At 38.5% G+C, this 27,309-nt stretch overlaps 1 protein-coding gene and 1 pseudogene across 2 annotated transcripts; one reads left to right on the top strand and one right to left on the bottom strand.

The window, feature by feature from the left end:
- SIRT1 (sirtuin 1) lies at positions 1 to 26,924 on the top strand. Of its 2 annotated transcripts, XM_086382773.1 has the most exons (9): positions 1 to 826; positions 2,199 to 2,315; positions 3,749 to 3,990; positions 5,671 to 5,823; positions 17,556 to 17,703; positions 18,569 to 18,648; positions 19,758 to 19,944; positions 21,311 to 21,874; positions 24,864 to 26,924. In XM_086382773.1, exons 1-9 carry the CDS (start codon positions 451 to 453, stop codon positions 25,190 to 25,192), a joined length of 2,196 nt encoding a protein of 731 aa, XP_086238899.1. In that variant the 5' UTR covers positions 1 to 450; the 3' UTR covers positions 25,193 to 26,924. The 2 variants fall into 2 exon arrangements, with proteins under 2 accessions (XP_086238899.1, XP_086238900.1); XM_086382774.1 differs by lacking the exons at positions 1 to 826; positions 2,199 to 2,315; positions 3,749 to 3,990 and adding an exon at positions 16,940 to 17,064 and having other exon boundaries at positions 5,686 to 5,823.
- On the bottom strand, positions 15,190 to 16,049 carry LOC147343024 (small ribosomal subunit protein eS24 pseudogene; annotated as a pseudogene).
- Positions 26,925 to 27,309: the final 385 nt, after the last annotated feature.

Here is a 27,309-nt window from a genome sequence, read left to right as displayed (position 1 = left end):
CGGGAAGTTTAGCCTTAACGCCGTTCAGGAACTTAGTATTAACCCTCAGCATAAGTTAATAAAAGACAAAGGCAGTCGAGCAAGGCGTGCTCTTCAGGCAGAAGTGGAAACTCGCGGTGCGAACCAAAACTTGAAGCAACCCGCGGGCACTGATTTGAAGACTCTGAAAGACAAGTTTGGCTGCGAGACGCGCCTGCCTCCAAGGGGTGGGGCCGCAGCACCCAAGGCGGGGTTTCCCCCAGGCCCACGCCGCCTCCGCCTGCACGTGACCCGCGGTGTTGTGGTCCGGCCCGCGTGGGTGGCGGGAGCGGCGGGAGGGCGGGGGCGAGGAGCCGCGCGTCACGTGACGGGGTTTAAATCTCCCGCAGCCAGAGCCGCGGGGGCGCCAGTGCCGCGAGTCGAGCGGGAGCAGAAGAGGCGAGGGAGGAGGGCCAGAGAGGCGGTTGAAAGATGGCGGACGAGGCGGCGCTCGCCCTTCAGCCCGGCGGCTCTCCCTCGGTAGTGGTGGCTGAGAGGGAGGCCCCGTCGCCGCCTGCTGGGGAGCCGCTCCGCAAGAGGCCGCGAAGAGACGGCCCCGGCGTCGGGCGGAGCCCGGGCGAGCCCGGTGGGACGGCCCCCGAGCGGGAACTGCCGGCGGCGGCCGGCAGTTGCCCGGCGGCGGCGGCGGCGCTGTGGCGGGAGGCCCAGGCGGCGGCGGCCGAAGAAGAAGACAATGGGCCGGGCTTACAGGGCCTATCCCGGGAGGCGCCACCGGCCGACGACTTCTACGACGACGACGACGAGGGCGAGGAGGAGGAAGAGGCGGCGGCCGCTATTGGGTACCGAGGTGCGCAGGGCGCGGGCGGCCGGGACTGCGCATCCCCCCTCCTCCTCCCGGGGCCCCTCCTGGTGTCGGGTGGTGGAGTCTCGGGCGGGTTGGGGCTCGGGCCTGTCTCTGCGGCTTCCCCCTGCCGGCCTGGGCCTTCTTCAGCCGCGCGCCTGCGGGGCTGAGGGCCCGGCTGCCGGAGCGGCCCGCGCGGACTCGCTCCCTCCCTTGCTCTCTACCACCCCCCGCCCCCCTTCCTCCCCGCGGCCCGCCCCAGCGGCCTCGCGTTTTGCGCAGCCGCGGGGCGGGCTACCCTGGCTGTCGGTTTTAAAATAAGTTTCTCTCCCCTCCTACTCCTTTCGTGTATTGCTTTTGTTAAATGTTCTTCGCTTCTCCGCCCCTCCCCGTCCCGCACACTTCAACCTGCAACTTTTTGACTGTCCCTTGCTCCAGCCTTTTGCCGTTGCCTTGGCTAACTGACACCTGCGAAATTTGTTGGGGTTTTTTGGAGGGCCTTTATTTTTAAACTTGTTTTAAATTTTAAAGAGCATAGTTGTTTATAAAGACATTACCCTTCTGTGGTGCAATTAATAGTGGGCATAGGAGAGTAATAGTTGTTTAGACTACTTTGCCATGAATAGTGTTTTTCCTCTAACCGTCTTCTTATAGTGGTTTTTACATTAACTGTCTTCGTGTGTGTATATGTAACCCTGAAACACGAATTGACATTTTTCTGACATGCTAAAATAGATGTGATAGTTGTGCGTCTCGTCATCCTTCAGTGTTTTCATAGTTTTTTTTTTTTAATTTTACATAATTGTATTAGTTTTCATAGTTTTTATCTAGACAGATGTGCCTCTTATTTGTACCAATAAATCCAACCAGTGGACCATTTGACCATATGTAAAGATAACGTGTGCATTAGGGACTGGATTAGAAAAACAACACTGTTTCAAGAAACATAGTTTAATAAGGGAAACGAATAATGCAAAGGTACCTTTGTCGATTTAGCGTTATGTAAGAGAAGTGCAAGTTGCCATAGCTGTATTTGCATGACTTTTTGGGTAAATTTTTATTTGGTAAGTTTTATGAACCATTATTTGTGATCGATAAATTCAGTCAAGGTTGCTACTTTTTGTGTTTTGATTAAGTAGACTTAATTTATTTCTAGATTTTGATGAAACTTAGCTTCTGAGCAGAATTCCTAAAGAGGATATACTGTTCCTGTGAACGGTGTGAGTTGATCCAGTAGACATTTTTTACACGGGCAGTATGAGTGAATGTTAAGTGCTTTATTCATTGGAAATTGTTGCATCACAATAATTATAGAGGTTTATAATTTTAAGTGCTGATTGTTTCCACAACCTTGAGTTACCTTTGGTTTCTTTTGCAGATAACCTTCTGTTTGGTGATGAAATCATCACCAACGGTTTCCATTCGTGTGAAAGTGACGAAGATGATAGAGCCTCGCATGCGAGTTCTAGTGACTGGACTCCAAGACCTCGGATAGGTATGGTTTCACAGTTTAAGACCTGTCTTTTCTCTGTATTTTCTTTTTATGTCGACGAAAAATATATTTCTTTCTTCCCTTATTGTCTTGTGATGAGGTTCTTAGGTGTTTACTGATATTTAATGTCAGCTTGGTTTTAGGGATAGTCTAGTACTTTGTTCTGTTTTTGTTTGTTAAACAGCATGGGCCCATGGAAGCTGGCCTGTATTATTTCTCAAAAACCAGGTCCTCACACTTACGGTCCTTTCCACTTGTACCCTCCATATGGACTGGTCATCCTCCAAAGTATCTTGCTTCGTCCTTCATATCCTTCTATAATTTTTCTTAACACTACTTGACAATTTCTGTATATAACTTTTATTGCTGGTTTCCTGTATTAGAATATAAAGTCCCATGGGGGCCAGGGATTTCTGACTGATTTGTATACTGTTTAGTCAGTGCCTGGAAAAGTTTGCCCTCAGTAAATATTAAGTATTTTGATGAAATGGGAAAGTATTTTGAAGTAGAGAATACTATGAGATTTTTATATCGAAGTAGTAACATGACCATCTCAAAATATTCTTTTTCTTAATATGCTCTCATTTTTCCAGAAATGCCTTGACTATTTAAAGATAGTGACGATTAGTTTCTCTTTAGTGTTTATATTGACTGTATTTTTGGTTTTCTTAAGCTAGGAACTGATTAAGAAATTTAGGGCAAAGAATTATTAAAGCTCAGAACATTAGCATTGTACGTATCATTGCAGAGACTGGTTAAGATTAAATTGAAGATTATTACTGGGAAAATTTTAAAGACAGTAGTTAAGTATAGATTTCATTTTCTTTGTGTTTTTAATGATAAATAGTGTGGGCTTTCAGGATGGGTAAGATCTTTATTGATTTGCAGAACCCTTTTGTACGTCTGTTGTATTTAAGTTATATTTTTTTAGGTTTTAACCAGAGAAATCTAATTCTAGTAGTAAATTCACTCGACTCTTGCACACGTTGTTGTTTAGTCACTAAGTTGCATCTGATTCCACCCCATGAACTGTAGCCAGCCAGGCTCCTCTGTCCCTGGGATTTCCCAGGTAATAATGCTGGATTGAGTTGCCATTTCCTTTACCAGGGGATCTTCTCTACCCAGGGATTGAACTATGGCCTCCTGCCTTTCAGGTGGATTCTTTACCGCTGAGCCACCAGGGAATCCCTTTAAAATACATACCTGGCATTTTATAGCTCAGGGGACAGGATATATAGCATTGGCTCTGAGTCTGAGCTCCTGATTTCATTGGGATATATTAGCTCTGAAGATGTTCTGAATGAAACACCTTTGCAGTGCATTTTTTTTACTTTACGAAACAGCCTTAAGGATTGCTAATTTACTACTTCAGAAAATAAATGAGATTTTGAACTACTTGGAGTGGATTGATCCAGTTCTTTTCCCTTTCAATATAGGTCCATATACTTTTGTTCAGCAACATCTCATGATTGGCACAGATCCTCGAACAATTCTTAAAGATTTACTACCAGAAACAATTCCTCCACCTGAATTGGATGATATGACACTGTGGCAGATTGTTATTAATATCCTTTCAGAACCACCAAAAAGGAAAAAAAGAAAAGATATTAATACAATTGAAGATGCTGTGAAATTACTGCAAGAGTGCAAAAAAATAATAGTTCTAACTGGAGCTGGGGTATGTAAGATGGATGAGAATACTAGTACAAGGGGGAGGGTATGTATTTCCAGCCTTGTCCAAGTCAGAAACACATTTCTGGTATAGAATTTATTCTTACATGATAATGGACATTTGTGTTTGGAAACTGCTAAAAAGTGAGTGCAGCAGCAGTTACCAAATTGGTTCAGGATTTTTTAAACTTCTTAGTAACCTTAAAAAAGATGCCCTTCTATCTATTGACACAGAAGGTAAGTGGGATTAAGGTAAGATTTTTACCTGCTTTATTATACCACAACTCCTAAAGGACATGCAGGGAATTCTGCTTGCATTACAGTGTCAGGGCCTAATGATAAAAATTGGTTATTTGCTCAGCCTTCATGGAGAAACCAGGAACCTATACGTATGTATTGGCAAGTAGAGAACTTAGTGTTGGAAAGGTAAGATTCCTCCCTCTCCTCCTTTTTTTTTTTTCCCAGTTACACAGAAGTTTTTTTAAAGGGGAGATAGGGCACCATAAACAGAAGTGGAGTACAGATAGCAGATTAAAAAAAAAAACAACACCATGATTGACTTACAAAGGATTATTACTCTAATGTACAGTTAGCTTCAATTGATTGAAAATAACAATAATACAATAGAAAAAAGGCAAAGACTATAGACAAACAAGATGGTTTGCAAATAATCATAAAAGAGGCTCAATGTCAGTACTCAGTGAATGCAAATTAAGTAATAGTGAGTTTTCACTTTTTTACCCATCAGCTTACTAAATTTTAAATGTTGATAACACACACTGTTACAGAGTGTGGAGCATTGTAAACATTCTTGTACATCGTCTCTCCTCCATTTTAAATTAAGATGATGTGATTGTGGTGGCTTGACATTTTCCATTTGCCCCACTTTCCGTCTCAATTAACTAGTTACTTAGGCTGTTTCATATTGTGTGTTGAATACAGAATATATTACATGGTAGTGACAGTTTTTAGAATAAAGTTGAGTCCTGCTTTCTGACCTGTTGAGTTCAGGGAGAGTGTTATTTAACATTAGATGATCGTGACAAATAGGTATGTTTTGCTTTCCCAGTGTGACTTAGACGTTTGTTTTTTCCCTGAGACCAGAATGGAGTAAATGCAGACAAAATTGTGAAATGGATAACTTCTGAAATCCCAGTTTGAAATTGTCAAGATTTATTTGTAGAAAAAGCACAGAATCTAAATTTGTTCTTCACAATTAAAAACTGCAATATTGTACAGCATAGTTTTTTAAGGAAAATTAAGAAATTTAGTGTTCCTGAAGTAATAGAAGCCTGATTTAGAGGAGGGATTTTTTTTTTGGAAATACTTGACTGATAGAAACTCTTGCCCGCTTTCTAGTTAAAATAATTTGAAATGGTTTACTTCTTTCCCAATCAAGTTGGAATTGCTTTAATTTGTTGGTTAAATGCTTATAAAGGTTTAAAGTTAGCCTGACTTAAAATTCCTTACCCCCTTATGAATGGAATATGTGGTGGACTTAATTACACTGGTTTTCTGAGTATTTTATTTCTATTAGAAATTAAACTAAGACAGTATCTCTATTCCCCAAAAGTTTCAAACTAAAAATATTTTTCAGCTCTTCCCTAATTGTGTGATAAGAGGACTAGTAATTATTAAGGTAGCAGTAGATGGTTTAATTGTACAAATCATGCCATGCGTATTTCAGGTTTCTGTTTCTTGTGGAATACCTGACTTCAGGTCAAGAGACGGTATTTATGCTCGCCTTGCAATAGACTTTCCAGACCTTCCAGATCCTCAAGCAATGTTTGATATTGAATATTTCAGAAAAGACCCAAGACCATTCTTCAAGTTTGCAAAGGTACTACAAACTTTTCTAGCTGTTTCTTTGTCCTTCTGTCATGAAAAATTATTTTGAGTGGCTGTCTAGTAAATTGAGTACTAGTACTGTGGTGGAGTAAAATCACTGAAATAAAATCATTGTAGTCAGAAATCCCTTCTTCCCCATAGGCACTATCATTTGCTTTTCTTCATTTTATGATTGTGCATATTTTCAAAGAAGATGCTATTTTGTATTTTTCCAGTTTGCACTTCACTTTACGTTGTCTAGACATTTTTTTAGAGGTTAGTAGATCATATAAAAGTAACATCACTGTTTTGATATTGAATGGATCACAAAGATTATAACATCTGCTCAATATGTTTTATAGTATGAGGAGATATGCCTGTGTTCGGGGTGGAGAAGGTTCTTAGATTGCATTTTAGTCAGGGTTGATTCTGCTCTAGAGTATGTAGAGCTACTCTGTTCAGTTCCGAAGCCATTTGCCATGTGGGCTATTGAGTACCTAAGTGTACTGTACTGAGATGTTAACAAGTGTGGAAGACATACCGAGTTTTGGAAACCTAGGAAGAAAAACATACAAAATATAAATTATATATAATGATTATATGTGTAAATAACAATACTTTGGTATTGGGTTATAAATTGTGAAAATTTCACATTGTTAATGTGGTTACTAGAAAATCTGAATTGTGTATATGATTCGGATGTTTTTATTTGGCAATTCTGGAGTTTAAAGTTTGACATAATAGTCATCCCTTGGAATCTGAGGTGGGGATTGGTTTAAGATTCCCTCAGATACCAAAATCTGAGGATGCTGAAGTCCCTTATGTACAATGGTATTTGCATACAGTCTATGTATATCCTCACTGTATACTTTATTTAAGCGTTTCACCTCTCTCTCTTTGGGGGGCGGGGCTACGCTGGGTCTTCATTGCTGCTCAAGGGCTTTCCGTAGTTGTGCTTCTCATCGCTGCTCTTGTTGCAGGGCACAGGCTCTAGGGTGTGTTAGCTTCAGTAGTTGCCCCGCATGGGTTTAGTTGCCCCAGCCGCATGTGGGATCTTCCTGGACCGGGGATAGAATCCGTGTCCACTGCATTGGCAGGTGGACTCTTAGCCACTGGACCCCAACAAGGAAGCCCCTGACCCTGTATACTTAACCTTCACAGATACTGTGAGCTTTTTTGTTTTTACAAATTTGAGGCATAATGGCAATCCTACATCAAGCAAATCTGTAGGTGCCATTTTTCCAACTGCATTTGCTCACCTATGTCTGTGTCACACTTTGGTAATTCACAGTATTTCAAACTTTTTCATTATTTGTTTTTATGATCTGGGATCAGTGATCTTTGTTATTACCGAGGATGTATTGATGGTTAGCATTCTTTTTAGCAATAAAATGTTTTAAATTAAGGAATGTACATTTTTTTTGAGACATAATGCTATTGCACACTTAATGAATTACAGTATAGTATAAACATAACATTCTATGAATGGGGAAACCAAAAAAATTCATTTAACTGACTTGATTGGGATATTTGCTTTTTTGCTGTGGTCTGGAACCAAACTCATGGTGTCTCTGAGGTATGCTTGCATGATGTTAATAGTTGCTGGTGCAGTAAATTCAAAATTTGGTAAATTGTTATTGCTAAACTTCAGTATACTTGAAAGGGTCTTTTGTATTACTGATTATTTTTTAATGGGCATAGAAATGAAATGGAATTGAATTTTAATTAAAGGATGACCTCAACTACTTTCAAATCATGTGGTCTGTTTATATAACTATAGGAAAACCTCCGCCGATTTAGAATACATGTATTAGCTTAAATTGATGGACTATCTTAAATAATTTTGTTTTGTGCAAGTGTGCTTATAAACAGGAATTAGAATAAAATGGGGATATTACATTGGAATATTTTAGAAAACGATTTACTTGCTAAAACTGCAAACTGAATTTGAATTTGCCAGGCTACTAAGAGAAATTTGAATCTTGCCAATAATCAACTTGAAACTTAGAAAACTTTTGAACTTCATATATCAGCAGTGATGATGGTCTATCCTTTAGAATAGACTACTGGTTCACAGTGAACTGAGCAAATAATGTAAAGTTAGTTTCTGTTTGTTCTTCTTTGTTATAAGAATGTGAATTTGTGAAGATATTACTGTTTTTTATATACTGGTGCTAGGGGTACTGCTGCAAGACTTTGAAGACCAGTGAAATAGCAGTTACTTGGTTTCTTGAATTGGACTTAGGACACTGGCTCTGGTTATCAGAAATTAACACTTTTTTTCTGGCCTCACTGTGTGGCCTTTGGGATCTTAGTTCCCTGACAAGGGATGGAACTCATGCCTCCTGCAATCTGCTGTGGGAGTGCAGAGTCCTAACCACCAGACACCAGGGGAATTGCACAGGAATTAACACTTTAAGAAAGCCATCAAGTAACTAGAAATTACTTTGATCTTGTATCTGAGTATAAGAGCTTGATTTACTGGTGCATTTATTTAATGCTCACAAGATTTTTGCTGTAAATTCTGTGTTCTAAGAGGAAACAACATGCCCAGACTAACTTTCCAGCTTTTTCAAAAGTCTGTCATTTAAGTGTATATTAAATTGTCTAGTAAAGGTAGTAATCTCACATTTGGGGAAAATATGATAAATGAGAATACAAATAGCAAGGTGAGAAAGATTGTAACTTTTGTTGTCTAATGTACATAATGAGTATTCAGTTTTAGCTTAAACTGGTTTTAGTAAACTATTCTTGTTTGGTGCTTTGACAGGGACTTGAACCTCAGATTAAAAATCTGATGCTCTACCAGCTGAGTTATCCAGGCAATTTAAACTGGCTTTGATGTATAAGAATCTACAGAAGCAATTAAATATTACTCTTACAAAGACAGGTTATAAAAATGCACATAACAAAAATCTGACAGGGCAAAAGAGAAAATAAGATCTGAATTGGAGCAAAAATGCTGCTGTGCTGTGCTCAGTTGCTGAGTCATATCCAACTCTTGTCAGCCCATGGACTGTAGCCCACCAGCCTCCTCTGTCCGTGAGATTTCCCAGGCAAGAATACTGGAGTGGGTTGCCATTTCCTACTACAGGGGATCTTCCCCACCCAGGAATCAAACCTGTGTCTCCTGTATTGGCAGATTGTTTACCACTGAGCCACCTGGGAAGCCCAGAGTAAAAATGGCAGTGTTAATTTGGTATAGTGTACAGATTTTATGGTGGCTGGGAGAAGAAAAAGTTGGTAGAGGCAGCATGTTTCACTTCTGTATGAAAGTCGGAGCTAAACAAATGAATTAATCTTTATAACTGCTAGTCATACAAGATTGTTTTTCAGTTCTTGCACTAAAAACTACCAAAAGGAAAGCATCTAGTTGCTGAAGTACCGCTTAAAATAAATGGTAATAGGTAAGAGAGACTGAGTTAATTTGAGTCTAAAAATGAATAATTAGGAAAAAGCTGAAGGACAAATAAGAAAGGAAAAGAATGAAGGACAGTGTTCAGAAATTAAGAATGGGGAGGATATGTAAATCTTGTATTATTTTACTAGATTCCAAAAAGAATACATGAGTAAAATACTCAGAATCTAACATTTTCTACCAGTTTCTATACTAGGCAGAAAGTTTAAAAAGATACAGGAAGCTTGGGGCTGGTGCACTGGGATGACCCAGAGGGATGGTATAGGTAGGGAGGTGGGAGGGGGGTTCAGGATTGGGAACACGAGTACACCCGTGGCGGATTCATGTTGATGTATGGCAAAACCAGTAGAATATTGTAAAGTAATTAGCCTCTAATTAAAATAAATAATAAAAATAAATAAAATAATAAAAAATAAAAAGATGGTTACTTTGCTAGTTGTGAGAGAAAATGAATTTAAGTTGATGTGTAGTTGATTTAAAATGGGTTTCAGGTGTGCAGCACAGTGATTCAGTTGTGTATCACTTTTTTTTTTCAGATTATTTACGTTATGGGTGGTTATGAGTATAGTTCCCTGTGCTGTACAGTAGGTCTTCATAGGCTACCTATTTTTATTTATTTATATATTTTTGGCTGTCCTGAGTTTTGTTGCTGCACGAGGGCTTTCTCTAGTTGGAGCAGCAGGGGCTACTCTGCATTGTGGCTTCTCCTGCAGAGCACAGCTCTATAGAGCGCGCAGGCTTCGGTAGTTGTGGCTCACAGGCTCTGGAGCACTGGGTCGGTAGTTGTGGTGCACAGGCTTAGTTGTTCCACAGCATGTGGGCTCTTCCCAGACCAGGAATCAGACCCGTGCCCTCTGCATTGGTAGGCAGATTGTTAACAGTGGATCGTCAGGGAAGTCCCGGTTATCTATTTTATATATAGGAGTGAGTATATGTTAATCCCAAACTCCTAATTTATAACCTGTTTCCCCATTGGTAACCATAAGTTTGTTTTCTGTATCTTTGGATCTATTTCTGTTTAGTAAGTAAGTTAATTTGTTATTTTTATTTTTTAAAAGAAATGATGTTTGATATTTGTCTATGTCTGGGTTACTTCACTTTAGTATAATCTCTGGGTCCATCCATTTTGGTGCAAACGGCATTATTTCATTCTTTTTTATGGCTGAATAGTACTCCATTGTATGTATTTACCACATCTTTATCAGTCATCTGTTGATGGACATTTAGGTCGTTTCTGTGTCTTGGGTGTTGTAAATAGTGCTACAGAACATTGGGGTTGCATGTATCTGTTTGAATTACAGTTTTCTCTGGATATATGCCCAGGAGTGGGTTGTAGGATCATATGTCATCTCTCTTTTAGGTTTTAAGGAACCTCCATAGTGCTTGTACCAATTTACACCAACAGTGTAGAGGGGTTCCTTGTGAAAGAAAATGAATTTAATAATAAAGCCATGAAAACAGGAAATATTGTGAATTTAGACCTTTTTGGAAGGAAAGTTTCTCTAGATGTATCAAGCCGTTGATTGTATATAGTGGAGAAGAAACAGATTTCCTCTAGACTGGGACCTCCAAGTAATGGGAGAGGTGTGTGAAAGAGGTTACTGGTTCATTGGAGCAGTTTCTCAACCTGTTGACGGTTTGGGATGGGTAATTCTTTGCAGCGAGTGCTGTGCACTGCAGGACATTTAGCAACAACCAGTGGCCTCTTATTAAATACCATTAGCACCCTCTCGTCAGTGTGGACGATCAAAAGTGTGTGCAGATGTTGCCAGATGTCTCCTGCAAAATGGCTCCCTGTTTGAGCCACTGGTGTATCAACAGTGTGCCTAGCTATGGCACCACTTTGAATTCTTCTATAGGAGAACAATTTAGGCCAACATTAAAGCTATATATTCTTGTTCTGAACCATTGTCTTCTTGCATAAGGGCTTAAATTGATAATGAATTGTGGCCATGGTTCTCAGGAGTCCATGAAAAACAATCCTCCTATATGAGTGGCAGTTATAAAGACTAATTCATTTATCAGGTGCTGATAAATATGAGTGATTTTTATTAAGAGTCAGTGAAGGTGAAACTGAGGTTGTATAAAATAACTTTTTTTAAAGGACTATGTTCAAAGATATAGTTGCTGTCCCATATTGAATACAGTGAATGTTCTTTCCCCTAAAGGGATAAAATTCAAGGAAAGGAGAGGGATAAATACGAACTTCCAAAAATGTATATTTATTCAGTAAATTGTCACTTAATTGATAGGTACAAACATACCAGATTAAGTAGTTACAAGGTTAAGGAATCTTAAAACCAGCTCATTTGTAGTATTTTCCGTTCAGTAAACTTTCTGTCAGATACTTGAATACTTCATAACAATCACAGTGTTAGTCAGGTGGTTCATCATAGGTTCCATCTATCGTAACTCATCTGGCAAGTGTTCATTTTGACATTTTCTGCTTTCTGCTATTAAAAATGTATTGCTCTGATTGTCCTTTTTGATATGTTTCTGATGTTCTAAATTTCCTGAAAGCAAAATTGCTAATGGTTATGGGTGAATAAAATGTACTCCCATCAGAAGTGTATTGGAAAGCTAAATTAGCATGCCCATGCTCTTTCCCCCACAGAAAAAGCCTCCCATGATACATTAGTATTGTTGGTTTGTTTTTTTTTAGAATGTGTGTTGTGTGTATGGTTTGAAAAGATTGAAACTGTAGAAAACATGTTAGTTGGCCTCTCCCTTCAGTTTTCCTGTCTAATCTTTCTTAAAGGTTACCATGGTAAAATGTTTAACTGGTTTCCTTCTAGGAAAAAAAAAAGAGTAAACCTGTTTCTGTGTGTGTGTAGGGGGGAGAAATATTATTAAGTTTCTAATAATACTTTAAAAATGACCACCAACAAAATCACACTCTTCTCTCTATATTGCTTTTTTCTCCACTTAATATTCTTGGAAATAGTTTCATAATGGCTCTTAAATGTACCTCATTTTAAAGAAAAGGCTGAATAGTATTGTTTCATAGTTGGACCACAGTATAATCATCTGTTAATGGCTATCTAGAGTTTTTAAGGCAGTCAAGTTCTTTTTTTGTTATTAATACTAGCGTGGATGACTGCTTCTTACTACTTGTCATGTATCTTTGAATCGCCTGTTGTTCTTAGTAGTTTTTTTTTTTCATTGAGATTCTTTTCTTCGTACTGATTTGTGAGAACTTTTTTTTTTTTTTTGCAATGCAGAGCTTGTGGGATCTTGGTTCCCTGACCAGGGATTGAACCTGGGCCATAGCAGTAAAAGTTGTGTGCAGGCCTAAACGCTGGACTGCCAGGAAATTCCCAAGAACGTGTATTTTTTAAAAATTATTTATTTTTGGTCGCACTGGGTCATTGTTGCTTTCTACAGACTTTCTGTAGTTGCAGCAAGTAGGGGCTACTCTTCATTCCAGTGCTCTGGCTTCTCATTACGGTGGCTTCTCTGGTTGGCAGAGCACACGCTCTAGGTACATTGGCTTCAGTACTTGCAGCGCACAGGCTCAGTAGTTGTGGTACACGGGCTTAGTTGCTCTGTGCCATTTGAAATCTTCCTGTTGTAGGGATTGAACCCATGTGCCTTGCATTAGCAACCGGATTCTTATCCACGGTGCCCTCAGGAAAGTCCTGAGAACATATATTCTTGAAGTGTTGGTGGATGATTAGAATTCGTCTCCAGTAATCCCATGTGGGATGTGCAATGTGAAAAATGCTTAACTAGATTAGTCTCAGTAGACTGATTTGCAGTACCTCATAGAAATGGTACTTCACCTGAAGGAAGAACGGGGAATGTGAAGTTGAGGGATCAGAAACTGCATAGTGGTTAAGAGCTGCACTTTGGCATCAAAACTGGGTTTGAATGATAGTTCTGCTACTTTCTGCTTTTGTGACTTTTGGTGTTACCTCTGTGCTTTGGTTTTCTCACCTGCAAGATGGGGATATACATGTCTAGAAAGGAGGATCAACAGATCTTTTCTGTACAGGTCCTGGTAGTAAAGGTAATCTGCCTTGTGGCCACATGGGAACTCGGTCATACTGTGTTCTTTTCCTTTACAGTCCTTGGAAATGTAAAAATCCAGTCCTCAGCCCAGTCTGCAGCATTATTATAAAGGGCTCTTGTTATACCTGGGACATACATTAAGTATTAATGAATAGCTTCACTAATTGAAATTCTCTTACGTTATGTTAGTACAGGGGCCAGCAAACTACAGCCTTAGTCCAGATGTGGCCCACTGCCTGTTTATTTACAACTATGAGCTAAAACTTTTAAATGGATGTGAAAAAAAATAAAAAGAATAATACTTTACATCATGTGAACATTATATGAAATTCTAATATCAGTGCCTATAATAAAGTTTCACTGGAACACAGCCGTGCTCATTCATTGGCATGTTGCCTGTGGCTGCTTAAGTACTACAGTGGAAGACTTGAGTGGCTGTAATACAGACCGTAAAGACGGGAGATCACATGGCCTGCAAAACCTGAAATACTGGCTACCTGGTATCCCAGTGTGCGAAAGTTGAGGAAGCGAGCTTTTTAATGGGGAAAAAAGTACTTTTGTCAGGTGACTGATTTACAAGGTTTTGACTAGGAAAGATACTGAGTAGTCTGTGATTTTGTGGAATGAGTGAAACAAGACTAGGGATTATGAAGATTTTTCATTACTGTGGTTAGTTGGTTTCACTTACTTTTTGGGACTTTTAAATTTTTTAGAAAATTTAAATTCTAGTTTCTTAGCAACTCTTCCTACTGCTTATTGAAATAGTGGCATCTCAAACTTTGGTGAGTCCTTCTAGTTTCGAGGGGCTGCAGTTAACACCCCTGCCTTTGACTGGATTTCTCATTCATATTGGTAGAAATTGTGAGAAGCAAACAAGCAGAGGGCATCTCTGGAGAAAAACCATTATTCCTACATGAAAACTCACTATGGCAAAAAAGTTGGTTGCTAGTGGCCAATTACTGGATTGTTTGCACATTTCTGGACATAGCTTATAAAAGCAGCTTGTCATTTTAATAGCATTTCAAGCATTTGGTCCCAGCTCTGCTTCCAGTCTACTGTAAATGGATTCCTATGGCAATAACAGTGGTCCAACCCACATGACTGGTTCCTAAATAGGACTTAAGGAGGTTCAGATTTAGGATGCCCTGTCTTGCTTAGAACAGATCTGGAATGTCACAATTCCAACAGGAAGAATTAATCTGTATTTTATCTGAAAATTGTATCTCCTGCCAGCCAATTAGGTTTTTTAATTTTTTTTTTGGTCTGTGTTGGATCTTCATTGCTGCATGTAGGCTTTCTCTAGTTGTGGCCAGCGGAGGCTTCTCTTTATGGTGCCTCTCACTGGTGGCTTCTCTTGTTTAGGAGCACAAACTCTTGGGTGCGTGGGCCTCAGTCGTCGGGGCATGTGAGCTCAGAAGTTGCGGCTCTCATACTTCCAGGGCACTGGCTCAGTAGTTGCCGTGCATGGGCTTAGTTGCCACAGGAAATCTGGGATCTTCCTGGACCAGGGATTGAACCCATGTCTTCTACATTGGCAGGTGGATTCTTTACCACTGAGCCACCAGAGAAGCCCTCGATTGAATTTTTAACAAATTTTCCTTGTTAAGGGGTTGGGAGCTTAGAAAATTTAAATTCTAGTTTCTTAACAACTTTTCATACTATCTATTAAAATAGCGGCATCTTGGTGAGTCCTTATTTAGGGATAGTTCTGTTAAGAAAGTCCTGTCAGAGTAAATTTTTCCCATTATTTCAGATTATATCCCTTAGTTGGAATGCAGTACTTAAATCTAGTGATTCAGACATGGTCCACTGCATATTTGGAAGAAAATAGACAAAGTTTCAAATAACCATTAAACGTAAGCTTACAAAATAAACCCTTCATAAATTATTCCGAACTACAGGAATTGATTTGTAAATCTAAGTACTAAATTACCCCTGAATTGTTAGTGGGTTGGACATGAAGGGAAACTGAAGTACAGAGCTGAATCTAGTATCCCACAAATTTTTGTTGGTGGTGTTGTTTTAATAATTCTATTTTATTAAATTCTTTCATGAAAAGTCTACACGGTCACCACAGATAAGTCACTGCAGAAGCTTTACTCCTTTTTGCCAGCACCAGTATTGGCCTCTGCAGTCTCCCTGACTGTCTTCATTCTGTTCTAGCCTTCCTTTCGCTGTCTTCTTGACATGTTTTTCTCCTCCAGGCCATGTCTTGCAAGTCTGTGTTGGGGCTTATTCTTATTCCCATAATCCCAGGAATTGAAAATCATGCCAAAGCCATTTGTTTTGCCACCACCAAAATCGGTTCTGAATCCAAACACAAGGGTGCCATCTGGTATGGTTTTGTACATTTTGGCTAGTTTTTTTTTTTCTTCTGAATTTCTGTCTTGGGTACTGTTTCCTACCCATGGTGAAGGTCAACGATGACCATTTGTTTCCACTGAAGTAATCAGTTGGTCCTGAACTTTCTACTCTGGATAGTTACTGTGTCGTTCATCATCTTCAAGCAGTCAGGGAGGAGAAGAGCTAGTGTCCCACAGGATTTTGTCCTTAAACCTTCCCTTTTAAAAAGGGTGGCCAATAAGGCACGTGAAACTTCCTTCTGTGGGGTGGAGTCCTGGTACTCTTGCTGCTGCTCAGCCTTGCTCTGAAGGTAGGCAGCCATTTGTTCTTGTACTGCTGGCTTGCTATTAGCACTTTCCTGACTACTGTTCTATCTGTTGCCTAGAATATTGTATTTGTTAAAAAAAATTCTAACAGCTATTTCCAGAGGGGAGATTTATAAGGTGTTGGTATTAGAACAAAGCAATCTGATGAGAAAACAGTGGTTAAGAGAGCACAACCTAGTTGTCTAGACAAAATGTGACATGTTTTTTTATAAACATTCGCTTTAATAAACTCTTCACTTGTTACTTCTTTCTATATGCATTGTCTTTCTTGAATTGCAGAGTTGTTCATGATCTTAATGATAAAAATTTGGGAGGCAGAATTATTGGGTTTTGTGTATGTCGCATTTTCAACAGCATATGGTCATGTATGTGATAGACCTTATAATGAGATTTATAACGAGACATGCCTATTATTTTCACCTAAAGGGTATCTTGGTAGGCAGTTTTTTAAACTTGAAATATTTAGTAGATTAAAAGTTAAAGTCATGTAGAATCTTTACTATTAAACGCTTTTGCATAATGTCAGAATTGAAGACTCCAACCCCCTTCCCAGTTTTAGAGCTTGTTTCTATCCTTCCTGACTTGTTTAAGAAGTATCTGTGCTTTGCATATAATTCCCATTTTTGCTTCTTTACAAAACAACAAAACCAAAATTATACACATTGGTGACTAACTTGACTTTTTTCACATGTCATGGGCCATCTTGCAGGTCACTCCCTCATTCATTTTAATGGCTGCACAATCCACTATTATGGATGTACCATGTTTCTACAGCCAGTCCTCTGTTGGTGGACATATGGTTGTATCTAGTTTTTTGCTAGCACTTTAATAGGTTAGAGGCTGTAATGAATGGTAAGGAAGTAGGTAGAAGTACTACTTCAATGAAAAAAGTAGAGAAGAAACTTCCTTTGCCATAGTCACTTACTAAATGAAATTTAATAAAAACACTGTCAAAAGTTGAGAGGACCGAAATTGATACTTTTTTTCTGATCTTTTTGCCATGTGTATATCTGAATTCTTTGTTTTTAAAGAAGAAACAGCATTGAAGCATTATTTGGGGGGAAAAACACACACACAAAATCCAGCAACTCAGCATTCATGAGCAACTCTATACTATACCAGTATGTGCCTGTGCAGTGGAAGGAAAACAATTTTGGTAAGGAATTAAAACTTTAGCTTTGAACTTCCAACAGGTTGATATTTATAATGAATGATGAATCAAAAATTTTAAATATTATGTTGACAGTGCCTTTTTTAGTTTTAAAAAAGTCACCATATCTCTAGTATTTTTTATTTCAATATAAACTTTTCCCCTTTTCCTTTACAAAAAAAAAAATCTGAATTTGCAGCCAACAAAAATTAGATATATATTAAGGTATGTATTTCTTCTTTTATTAAAATATCAACATTTATAAGAGATGTTTGCAGGTCGATTTTATCCTTTGCGAGAGGCCATGTTCACTAATTGCTGAGTTTTATTTGTATTATAGCAACAATCCTTTTGTGTGTGTTGCATCCATCTAGATGCTTTGAGATTGTCGTGTGTTGTTTTCTAATTATCATTGGTAGTTTTTTTTGTTGTTGTTAAACCTAAACCTGTGACATTTATTAACACTTAATGTTTTTTCTGCTTTTTGCATTATCTAGGAAATATATCCTGGACAATTCCAACCATCTCTTTGTCACAAATTCATAGCCTTGTCTGATAAGGAAGGAAAACTACTTCGCAACTATACTCAGAACATAGATACACTGGAGCAGGTTGCAGGAATCCAAAAGATAATTCAGTGTCATGGTTAGTAAACTTCAGAATTGCTTTTCCCATTATATTAGTTTTGTAGGAAAAATTAGGATTAGTAAGTAGGGTGTCATTTAGGAATAGAGATTAAGCCTTATTATTTAATCATGTTACCTGATCAGGTGTAGATAAGGAAAGTATAGACTGCAAAAATATGAAACCTGAAATACTGGCCTCAACTCTTAATTGTATCAAATGTCAGATGTTAATTTGGATTTCAAAAGATGTAGCAGTTGTGTACACTCAAGTTTCAAATAGTGTGCTTAGTCCTCTGTGACCCTGTGCAACCCTGTGGCTTGTAGCCCACCAGGCTCCTCTGTCCGTGGGATTTTTTCAGGCAAGTATGCTGGAGTGTGTTGTCACCTCCTCCAGAGGATCTTCCTAACCTAGAGATCAAACCCACATTTCCTGCATTGCAGGTGGATTCTTTACCCACTGAGCTATCAGGGAAGCCTATTACATTCTTTTAAATAACATTTTTTATTACAAAAGTGATATTAGCTATGGATGAAAAAAACATGGCGTCTTGAGGAAATCAAAAGAACTGCTGATTAGGTCAGATGTACAGGATTCAGAAATTTGAAGACTTTAAAACAAGTTTGAATAAACTTTTATTGTATCTAAACTGTCTCTGAAACAAAACTGTTAAGCTAATACAATCGTAACCTTCCAAATTTGCAATTTTAGTGCTGGAGGAGTTAGTATTATTAAAAGAGTAGCTTTAGGAAGGGTCGTTATATCAACATCTCTTTTGTGGAACCTCTTGAAATTTCTAAAGTCTCCAGCTTTTCTAGTATCATATTATAACTTATTTAAGAAATGGAAATATTTAACAAAGCGTGTATTTGTTGGTTGTTTTTAGGTTCCTTTGCAACAGCATCTTGCCTGATTTGTAAATACAAAGTTGACTGTGAAGCTGTACGAGGAGATATTTTTAATCAGGTAATTTATCACCCATATCTTAAGATTTGTGCTTGTCTCTGATCTGTTTCCTTTGCCTCAATTGTTTTTTGCCTCCCCCTGAAAGTATTTATGTGGTACAGAAACATCCATGACTATGGGGGATTACAGAGGAGTACCCAAAAACCTTTCATTACCTTAAGTTGAAAACTTCGCTTCATAATCTTTTTTAAAAAGTATTTATTTGACTGCGCCAGGTCTTAGTTGTGGATCTTTGTTGCAGCATGTGGGATTTAGTTCCCTGGACAGAGGCAGGACCCGGGCCCCTGTGGTGGGAGGGCAGAGTCTTAGCCACTGGACCATCAAAGAAGTCCCCATAATCGTTCTTGAATGATGAAATTGACTTCCTAAACATTACAAAATATTTCATGTATGCTCATTGCCAAAAAAATTTTAAGAAGATAATGGCAGAGCATAAAAACCATCCAGAAATAAAACTCAATGTGCTTAGCTGTATATAAAATCATATAATTATGAGAAGATAGCATATTAGAATGGAATTGTATTTTACAGACTTACTACTTTTTAAAGTTTTGTTTTGGCTGCGTGCAGACCTTCTCTAGGTGCAGTGAGCGGGGCTGCTTTTGTGGTGTGCGGGCTTCTCGCGGTGGTGGCTCTCTCCTCGCTCGGCTGGGGCAGGTTCAGTAGTGGTGGTGCGTGTGCTTAGTTGCCCCACAGCATGTGATCCTCCTGGACCAGGAATCAAACCCATGTCCTCTGCATTGGCAGGTGGATTCTTAACCATCTGACCACCAGGCAGTCCCAAACTTTTATTTTTTTTTAAGGTTAAGACTCATGTACATGTATACACATTGCTTTTTCTTCTTAATTCTCTTTAATGTCAAATGTGGGTCTATACAGATATTAGCAGCAGATAATAGCACAATTGTATTTCATTGCTAGTGAAATAAGTGGGGGGGTCATTTATAGTTGATGTTTCGGTTTTATCCAGTTTTCTCTGCTATTTATCCAGTTTTTCTGTTTTCTTTAATAAATTTGAAATGATTTCTTACTAAGTGTGGAAATGTTGACTGTTCTAACTTGGACTTGGCATTCTCTTTCCCTCCTCAACCAAAACCTGGAACACCTAGGTGGTTCCTCGATGTCCTAGATGCCCAGCTGATGAACCGCTTGCTATCATGAAACCAGAGATTGTCTTTTTTGGTGAAAATTTACCAGAACAGTTTCATAGAGCCATGAAGTATGACAAAGATGAAGTTGATCTTCTCATTGTTATTGGATCTTCCCTGAAAGTAAGACCAGTAGCACTAATTCCAAGTAAGTTGGTAATAATTTTTAAAGAACCATTTCTGTATATTTTGCCATGGGCTGTGGGTATGTAGAGTATACCCCAGTGATTTGTTCTTCATTTAAGAGTGGTAAAGAGCCCAAGTTTTTAAAGGTGACATATTCTTGTTCATGAAGATTGATTAATCTGAAATTTCAATGGGAATAGAGGGTTTTCAAAACAGAGTAACAGGGAAACCGTTCAATGTAACTTTTCGATGGGATGTGTTTTTAATGCAGTAGGAGTTAGCATCAACTAATTTACATATACATGGGAAATATGAAAAATAATCTATTTTAATCTAAATTTGAGCCTGTTGCTAATGTTTCACATTCTAGTAGGTTCAGATGTATAGCTTGATACTGTGTAAGTACTCATGTAAGATAGAATTTTGGGACTCAAAATGATTGTTTTAGTAAGTCATAAGCATTATATGTAGATCAGCTCTAACAAAAAGCGTGTTCATGTGTATAAAGATGCTCTAATACAACTGAATTCCCTGTTACTCTCAGGAATATTTCTTTAACCCATGCTCCTATACTACATTTTTTTCTCCCTCTAGTGAGCAAGGAAGGGGGAGGAAGATAGAGGGGCTTGAATTATTGCATCAGTTGTGCCATAAAAGTGAGGAAAGGAGCAGAGGAGAGAATATCAAACCCTTAACGAGAGAATTAGACCCTCACACCAGCAAATAGGCCGCTAAACTGCTGCTTTAATAGAAATTACTCAGGTAGATTATATAGGATAATTTGTAACTAAAAAGAAAATTTCATGTCTAAGCTTAGTTTTGTTTTTTTCTATTTAAACACAGAGCAGAGAACTTCTGACAAGCTTTCTGTGGGGTAGTATAATGTGTTGGTGATGTTAAGCAAAAGTGGAGAGTAAACACTATATCAGAAGCCATTTAAGTAGAGAAAACTCTCACCTACTAAGAGCCAAGAACTTTGCATATTAGGTCACTTAATCCTCACTGCAATCTTGTGGAGCAGTAGTTACCCTATTATGCAGACAAGGAAACTGAACACAGAATGTAAAAGTTTGAGGCAAGAGGTAATCAAGTGATAGAAGAAATTTTGCTGTTCATTTATTGACTTAATAGTGTGATGGTATATAATTGCTTGATTAGAGTTGCGTCTTTTTTTGGCATTGGGGAGTGTTAGATTTTCTTTTGGCTTACAGGAACTCATTTCCCTGACCAGGGATAGGACCCTGGCCATGGCAGTGAAAGCAGAGGGTCCTAACCACTGAACTTGCCAGGAAATTCCCTGTTAAGATTTAACATACTGTGTGTGTTTTGGTTTTATAAGTGCACCTCCCTTCTTTTTTCTAATTCTTATTTTTTCACCCTAATCTTAGGTTCCATACCCCATGAAGTGCCTCAGATATTAATTAATAGGGAACCTTTGCCTCACCTGCATTTTGATGTAGAGCTTCTTGGAGACTGTGACGTAATTATTAATGAACTGTGTCATAGGTTAGGTGGTGAATATGCCAAACTTTGCTGTAACCCTGTGAAGCTTTCAGAAATTACTGAAAAACCTCCTCGAATACAAAAAGAGTTGGCACATTTGTCAGAATTGCCACCCACACCCCTCAATATTTCAGAAGGCTCAAGTTCACCAGAAAGAACTTCACCACCAGATTCTTCAGTGATTGTCACTCTTTTAGACCAAGAAACAAAGAGTAACGTTGATGATCCAGATGTGTCTGAATCAAAAGACCATGTCACAGAAAAATCACAGGAAGTACAGACTTCTACTAGGAGCATTGAAAGTGTTAATGAACAGTTGGAGAGTCCAGATTTGAAGAATGCTGTCTCCAATTCTGGTGAGAAAAATGAAAGAACTTCAGTAGCTGAAACAGTGAGAAAATGCTGGCCAGCTAGACTTGCAAAGGAGCAGATTAGTAAACGCCTTGATGGTAAGAAAGGCTGTTGGGCCATTTTGAGGATATAACTTTTTTTTTTTTTTTTAATTGGAGGTTAATTACTTTCCAATATTGTAGTGGAAATATTTTTGACATACATTCACATGAATCAGCCATGGGTGTGTTCCCCATCCTGAACCCTCCTCTCTCCCCATCTCATCCCTCAGGGTCATCCCAGTGCACTGGCCCTGAGCACCCTGTCTCATGCATCGAACCTGGACTGGTGATCTGTTTCACGTAATATACATGCTTCAGTGCTATTCTCTCACATCATCTGACCCTTGCCTTCTCCCAGAGTCCAAAAGTCTGTTCTTTACATGAATCTCTTGTGGTCTCACGTATAGGGTCATCATTACCATCTTTCTAAATTCCACATATATGCGTTATATTGTATTGGTGTTTTTCTTTCTGACTTACTTCACTCTGTACGATAGGCTCCAGTTTCAACGGAATATTTGCAGGAAGTGAGCAATTTTGGCAAGCTAGTTAGTGTAAACTTCATGCAGCTAAATTTTAATACTTGATTGTGTTTAGAGAAACTGAATCTGAGATTTTAAGCTAGAAAAAGATAAAACAGTATCTCAATAATATGGGGAAGAAATGGTGTCCAACAGCGTGCTCTGTACTTTGAGTTTCTCTAGGGAGTGAGAAGTTAAGCATTTAATTGGGGACTACTGAGTGCCCTGCTGTTTTCTGCTAAGAGCTTTAGATGGTGAAAATCACAAGATTTGGGTGTTTACTGAGCGTCAGTGACTTGACATATTTTCTGATTTCAGTATCTGATTTCAGTTAGGCAGGAAACTATTCCTTCTCAGGTACAGGTGGGAAAACAAGGACCACAGAGGTTAAATACCCTGTCCAAGGAAACAACTAGAGTGAAGAAGAGCCAGGTAGATTCCAGGTTCTGTTAACCTGTTGCTGTTTCAGATCTAGGAAAACATCTGGTTCTTCTCCACTATCAGAAATAGCATCTGCTCTGTTTTGACTCATGAAAAGTCCTTACCAATTTGTATTAATATGGGTGAAATCACTTTCTACCTTTTAAAACCACTTGTGCACAAGTATTAACCTATGGTGAAAAACCCTAATTAAGACGGAAAATTGTGCTCTTAGATGCAACAATCTTGTACTGCTTAAAACACTCTCACTCACCATACGTGGGGAAAACTGGCAAGAAATTTTAGACAAATGTATTACGTATTCTAATCATTTGCCATAAATAAGTTTTAGTTCAGTTGAATAAGCCTTTGGGTATTTCCAAACTAGGACTGCACCAAGTTCTGCAAACACCCATCCAAGCAACTGATATTTGGGTATAATTACAAAAATGGGTGAATGGGAAAAAAAATAGGTGAGATTTTTAAAAGGTAGATGCTACTTAGTGGGCACTAAGTTATAGAAGGCTTAACTATAAGTTAAGTTGGTGAAGTCTTCATGGGGAAGACACTAGAAAAAGCATAGAAGAATACTTATGCTTATCAATGTGGCAAAAGTCAGAAGTAGAAAAATTGCTGTTGATTTAGTCAGATAAGTCTCTGTCATATAGTCTGCTTGTGTGTTAGTCCTTTGTGTCTTGACTTGTTTTTGACCCCATGGACTGTAGCCTGCCAGGCCCCTCTGCCCATTGGATTCTCCAGGCAGGAATACTGGAGTGAGTTGCCATTTCCTTCTTCAAAGTCTGCTTAGGCACTCACAATATTCTTCGGCTCTTTTTTGACAGATGGGTCAAATGTATAAAACTCTGCCCCAGAAAATTGGTATACCTTGGTTTTATTCTGCTAATTTAGACCTTTAAAGACACAGGCTTCAGAATTTGACTGCATTGTCAGATCTACCTCTCAGAGCATTGTGAGCATTTGAAAAGATAACTGATGTAAAGAATGTAAAACTTAACATTTTTAACTGTTTAAACCAAACAACTGGAGTTTACTCACTTACTTTGCCACCATTTGTAGTGAGGTCAGGGCTGAAAAGGAGGAAGTTGGAGCATATAAGAACTAAAATGTGAATATCTTAAAGGTAAGATTGCCAGTAGGACAAAAACAGGTACAGGGTACTTGGACTGAGAAATAGATTGTACAGTTCTAAAGGGGGCCAGAGCAGAATGAACTGGTTTTTAATAAACCCGTAAAAGGGCAGAACAGCCATGTGCTGGGACCCTTAGAAGACTGGCTCCTAGGATGTGATTCAGAGGAGATGGTCCTGTTATAATCACTAGATGGGTCTGCCAGCAGCTAGAATGCAGGTACTCAACTCCCTTCTCCATGAAAACAATGTGGTTTTCATGCTGCAAAACATGGGTTATTCCAGAGTGAGAACTGGATCAAGACGGAGTCTTAAAAAAGCTTGGAAGTCATTTTGAAGAGAAACTTAGGTATATATTACTCCAGATGAACTATGCAGTAGTCAGCTTTTGTGAATCAGTCTGGGCTCTTAAGAGCCTTGACTGGGGAGAGAGTCACTCTGGCTTAGGGGACAGAGGGGAAGGCTCCTCACCATGAGAGGTCAAATCTTATACTGCAGATGCTAATTTGGGAGGGCTTTGCAAAAGAAAGCTTCACAGTGCTTCTCACACTTTAACATGATAGGACTCATAGAAAAATAGCTTCTGATTCAGAGGGTGGGTGGTGGGTGGATACTTCGTCTCACCAAATCTCAAAGGAGTTGGTTAAGCCTAGTTGAACATGGCTCTCTACAATTTTTTCATACTTACCTCATAGGGTTTGAAAATTACTTCATACCCAGATGAGGAAATTGAGGCACAGAGATAACACTCCCAATTTGCAAAGTTTATGAGTGGCAGAACTAAGATTTCTACCCAGGACTGAGTGTCTCTATAGCTTATTGTTGAGAAACTATATAATAATAGCCTCTAGTAATGATACTCAGGTAAAAGCATAGGTTCTATGCTTATCCAAACACCACAATCATACTAAGTCCTAGAAAACTGGAAATAACCCATTTCTCTATTTCTGTATTTCAGATAATCAGTATCTGTTTTTACCACCAAACCGTTACATTTTCCATGGCGCTGAGGTATATTCAGACTCTGAAGATGATGTCTTATCCTCTAGTTCTTGCGGCAGTAACAGTGATAGTGGAACGTGCCAGAGTCCAAGTTTAGAAGAACCCATGGAGGATGAAAGTGAGAATGAAGAATTTTACAATGGTTTGGAAGATGATGCTGATGTTAATGAGAGAGCTGGAGGAACTGTATTTGAAGCTGATGGAGGTGATCAAGAGGCAATTAATGAAGCTATATCTGTGAAACAGGAAGCAACATGCATTAACTATCCATCAAACAAATCATAATATAGTAATTGTCCAGGTACAGAAATTGTTCCACCAGCATTAGAATCTTTAGCATGTCAAATTGAATGTTTACTTGTGAACTCAATAGAGCAAGGAAACCAGAAAGGTATAATATTTATAGACTGGTAAAACAGATTTCCCCTCAATGGGTAATTTTTAACTTCCTTATTTCTGTGCTTATACACTCAAACACTAACTTTTTTTTTTTAAACAAAGGTACGTAAGTATCTTTAGTCAGCTATTGGACTAGACTTTCTGTTAAAGGTTCATTTGTATGATACATCGACATGTATATATAATTGTTTTTGCCTAGTGAGTTTCAACATTTCAGAGTCTTCAAAAAGCCATTGGAATGTTAAATTAATGTAAAGGGAACAGCTTATCTAGACCAAAGAATGGTATTTTCACACTTTTCGTTTTAACATTGAATGGTTTGAAATCCTCAGATCTGTTCTGCTAAACGTTTGATTCTTTATTAGCACAATTACCTATTTTTAAACACTGGCATTTTCCAAAACTTGTGGCAGCTAACTTTTTAAAAATCTCATGACATGCAATGTGAGAAGGAAGTCAACGACGTGAGAGAGCACTCAGTTGTTTTTGCTTTTTTAAAATGAAACTTGGTGCTAACAGTTTCAGAAATGTATCGTTCAAATGAAGATGGCTTTTGTACTTCCTGTGGACATGTAGTAATGTCTATATTGGCTCATAAAACTAACTTAAAAAATAAATGCTTTGGAAATGTTTCAGTTGCTTTAGAAACAATAGTACCTGCCTGGGTCCCCTTAGTTTTAAGAATATTTGCCATTGTTGTTTAAACACCTATCACTGTGGTAGAGCTTGCATTGATCCTTTCCACAAGTATTAAACTGCCAATGTCAATCTGCAAAGCCTTTATGATCAATAATAATGGTACTTTAACTGGGGAGAGTGTAATATTTTGGGCTGTTGCCTTTTTTGCCCATTCATGAGAGCAACAGACCCAGATTACGGTTCCAAAGCCAGAAAGTACATGTTTCCTGTTGGGAGGACTTGGTGTAAGAAACACCAAACATACTAGCCTAGTATTATGGAGATGAACGTGATGTAACTTGTAATAGCAGAATAGTTAATGAAACTAGTTCCTATAATGTCTTTATTTAAAAGCTTAGCCTGCCTTAAAACTAGAGAACAACTTTTTCAGCTGCAGAAGCTTCTAGCCTTTCAACAAAAGTTTGTACTTTGTAAAATTGCACAGTAACGATTTATTTCTCAGACCTTTCCCCAACATTGTTTTCAAAAAGTATTTTTATGTTGCTTTAGTATTTATTAAGTTTAACAAGAAGGGTTTGAAAAACAGCTGTTCTTAAGCTTAAAATATCCAGCTAGGACCATTACTGCCAGAGGAAAAAATTTTATTGAATGGCCATTTCCCTACCTAAAAGATGTTTCAATCTGAATTTATTTGACTACACTAAAGAATGCAGTATAATATTTAGTTTTCCATTTGCATGATCTGTGTTTGTGCTATAGATGATATTTTAAATTGAAAAATTTGTTTTAAATTATTTTTACAGTGAAGACTGTTTTCAGCTCTTTTTATATTGTACATAGTCTTTTATGTAATCTACTGGCATATGTTTTGTAGACTGTTTAATGACTGGATATCTTCCTCAAACTTTTGAAATACAAAACCAGTGTTTTATACTTGTACACTGTTTTAAAAGTCTATTAAAATTGTCATTTGACTTTTTTTCTGTTAGCTTACATTGTTTAAGGTAAAGAAATTGTGCAGCTTTTGTACGCTTTGAGGGCTATTAGATGCTACATTTTCTTTCAGTTTATATACAACAGTTAGTACTGAAAGTGCTGGTTGTAGTAACTGGTACATCACCAGAATGTTTCAACTGTTTTAGACCAGGAGCCTTCCCCCGTCATTAACCCTGCCTAAGAATAACTGGGAAAGGTTGAAGGCAAAAGGAAGAGGAAGCAGCAGAGGATCAGATCCGAGCAAGCAGCAGAATCTGAGCAAGCTCCAGGGGATACTGGAGGACAGAGAGGAGCTTGGCATGCTGAAGTCCATGGGGTTGCAGAGTTGGATATGACTTAGTGACTAAAAGAATAGCTAATTTTTGACA

This window comes from Bos grunniens, chromosome 28 (assembly GCF_055505025.1).
Source record: "Bos grunniens cultivar Pamir isolate PY7600 chromosome 28, Bosgru_T2T1.0, whole genome shotgun sequence".
Classification (NCBI taxonomy): Eukaryota; Metazoa; Chordata; class Mammalia; order Artiodactyla; family Bovidae; genus Bos; species Bos grunniens.
The sequence above is the reverse complement of the archived record's forward strand: the minus strand, read 5'-3'. Positions and strand labels throughout refer to the sequence as shown.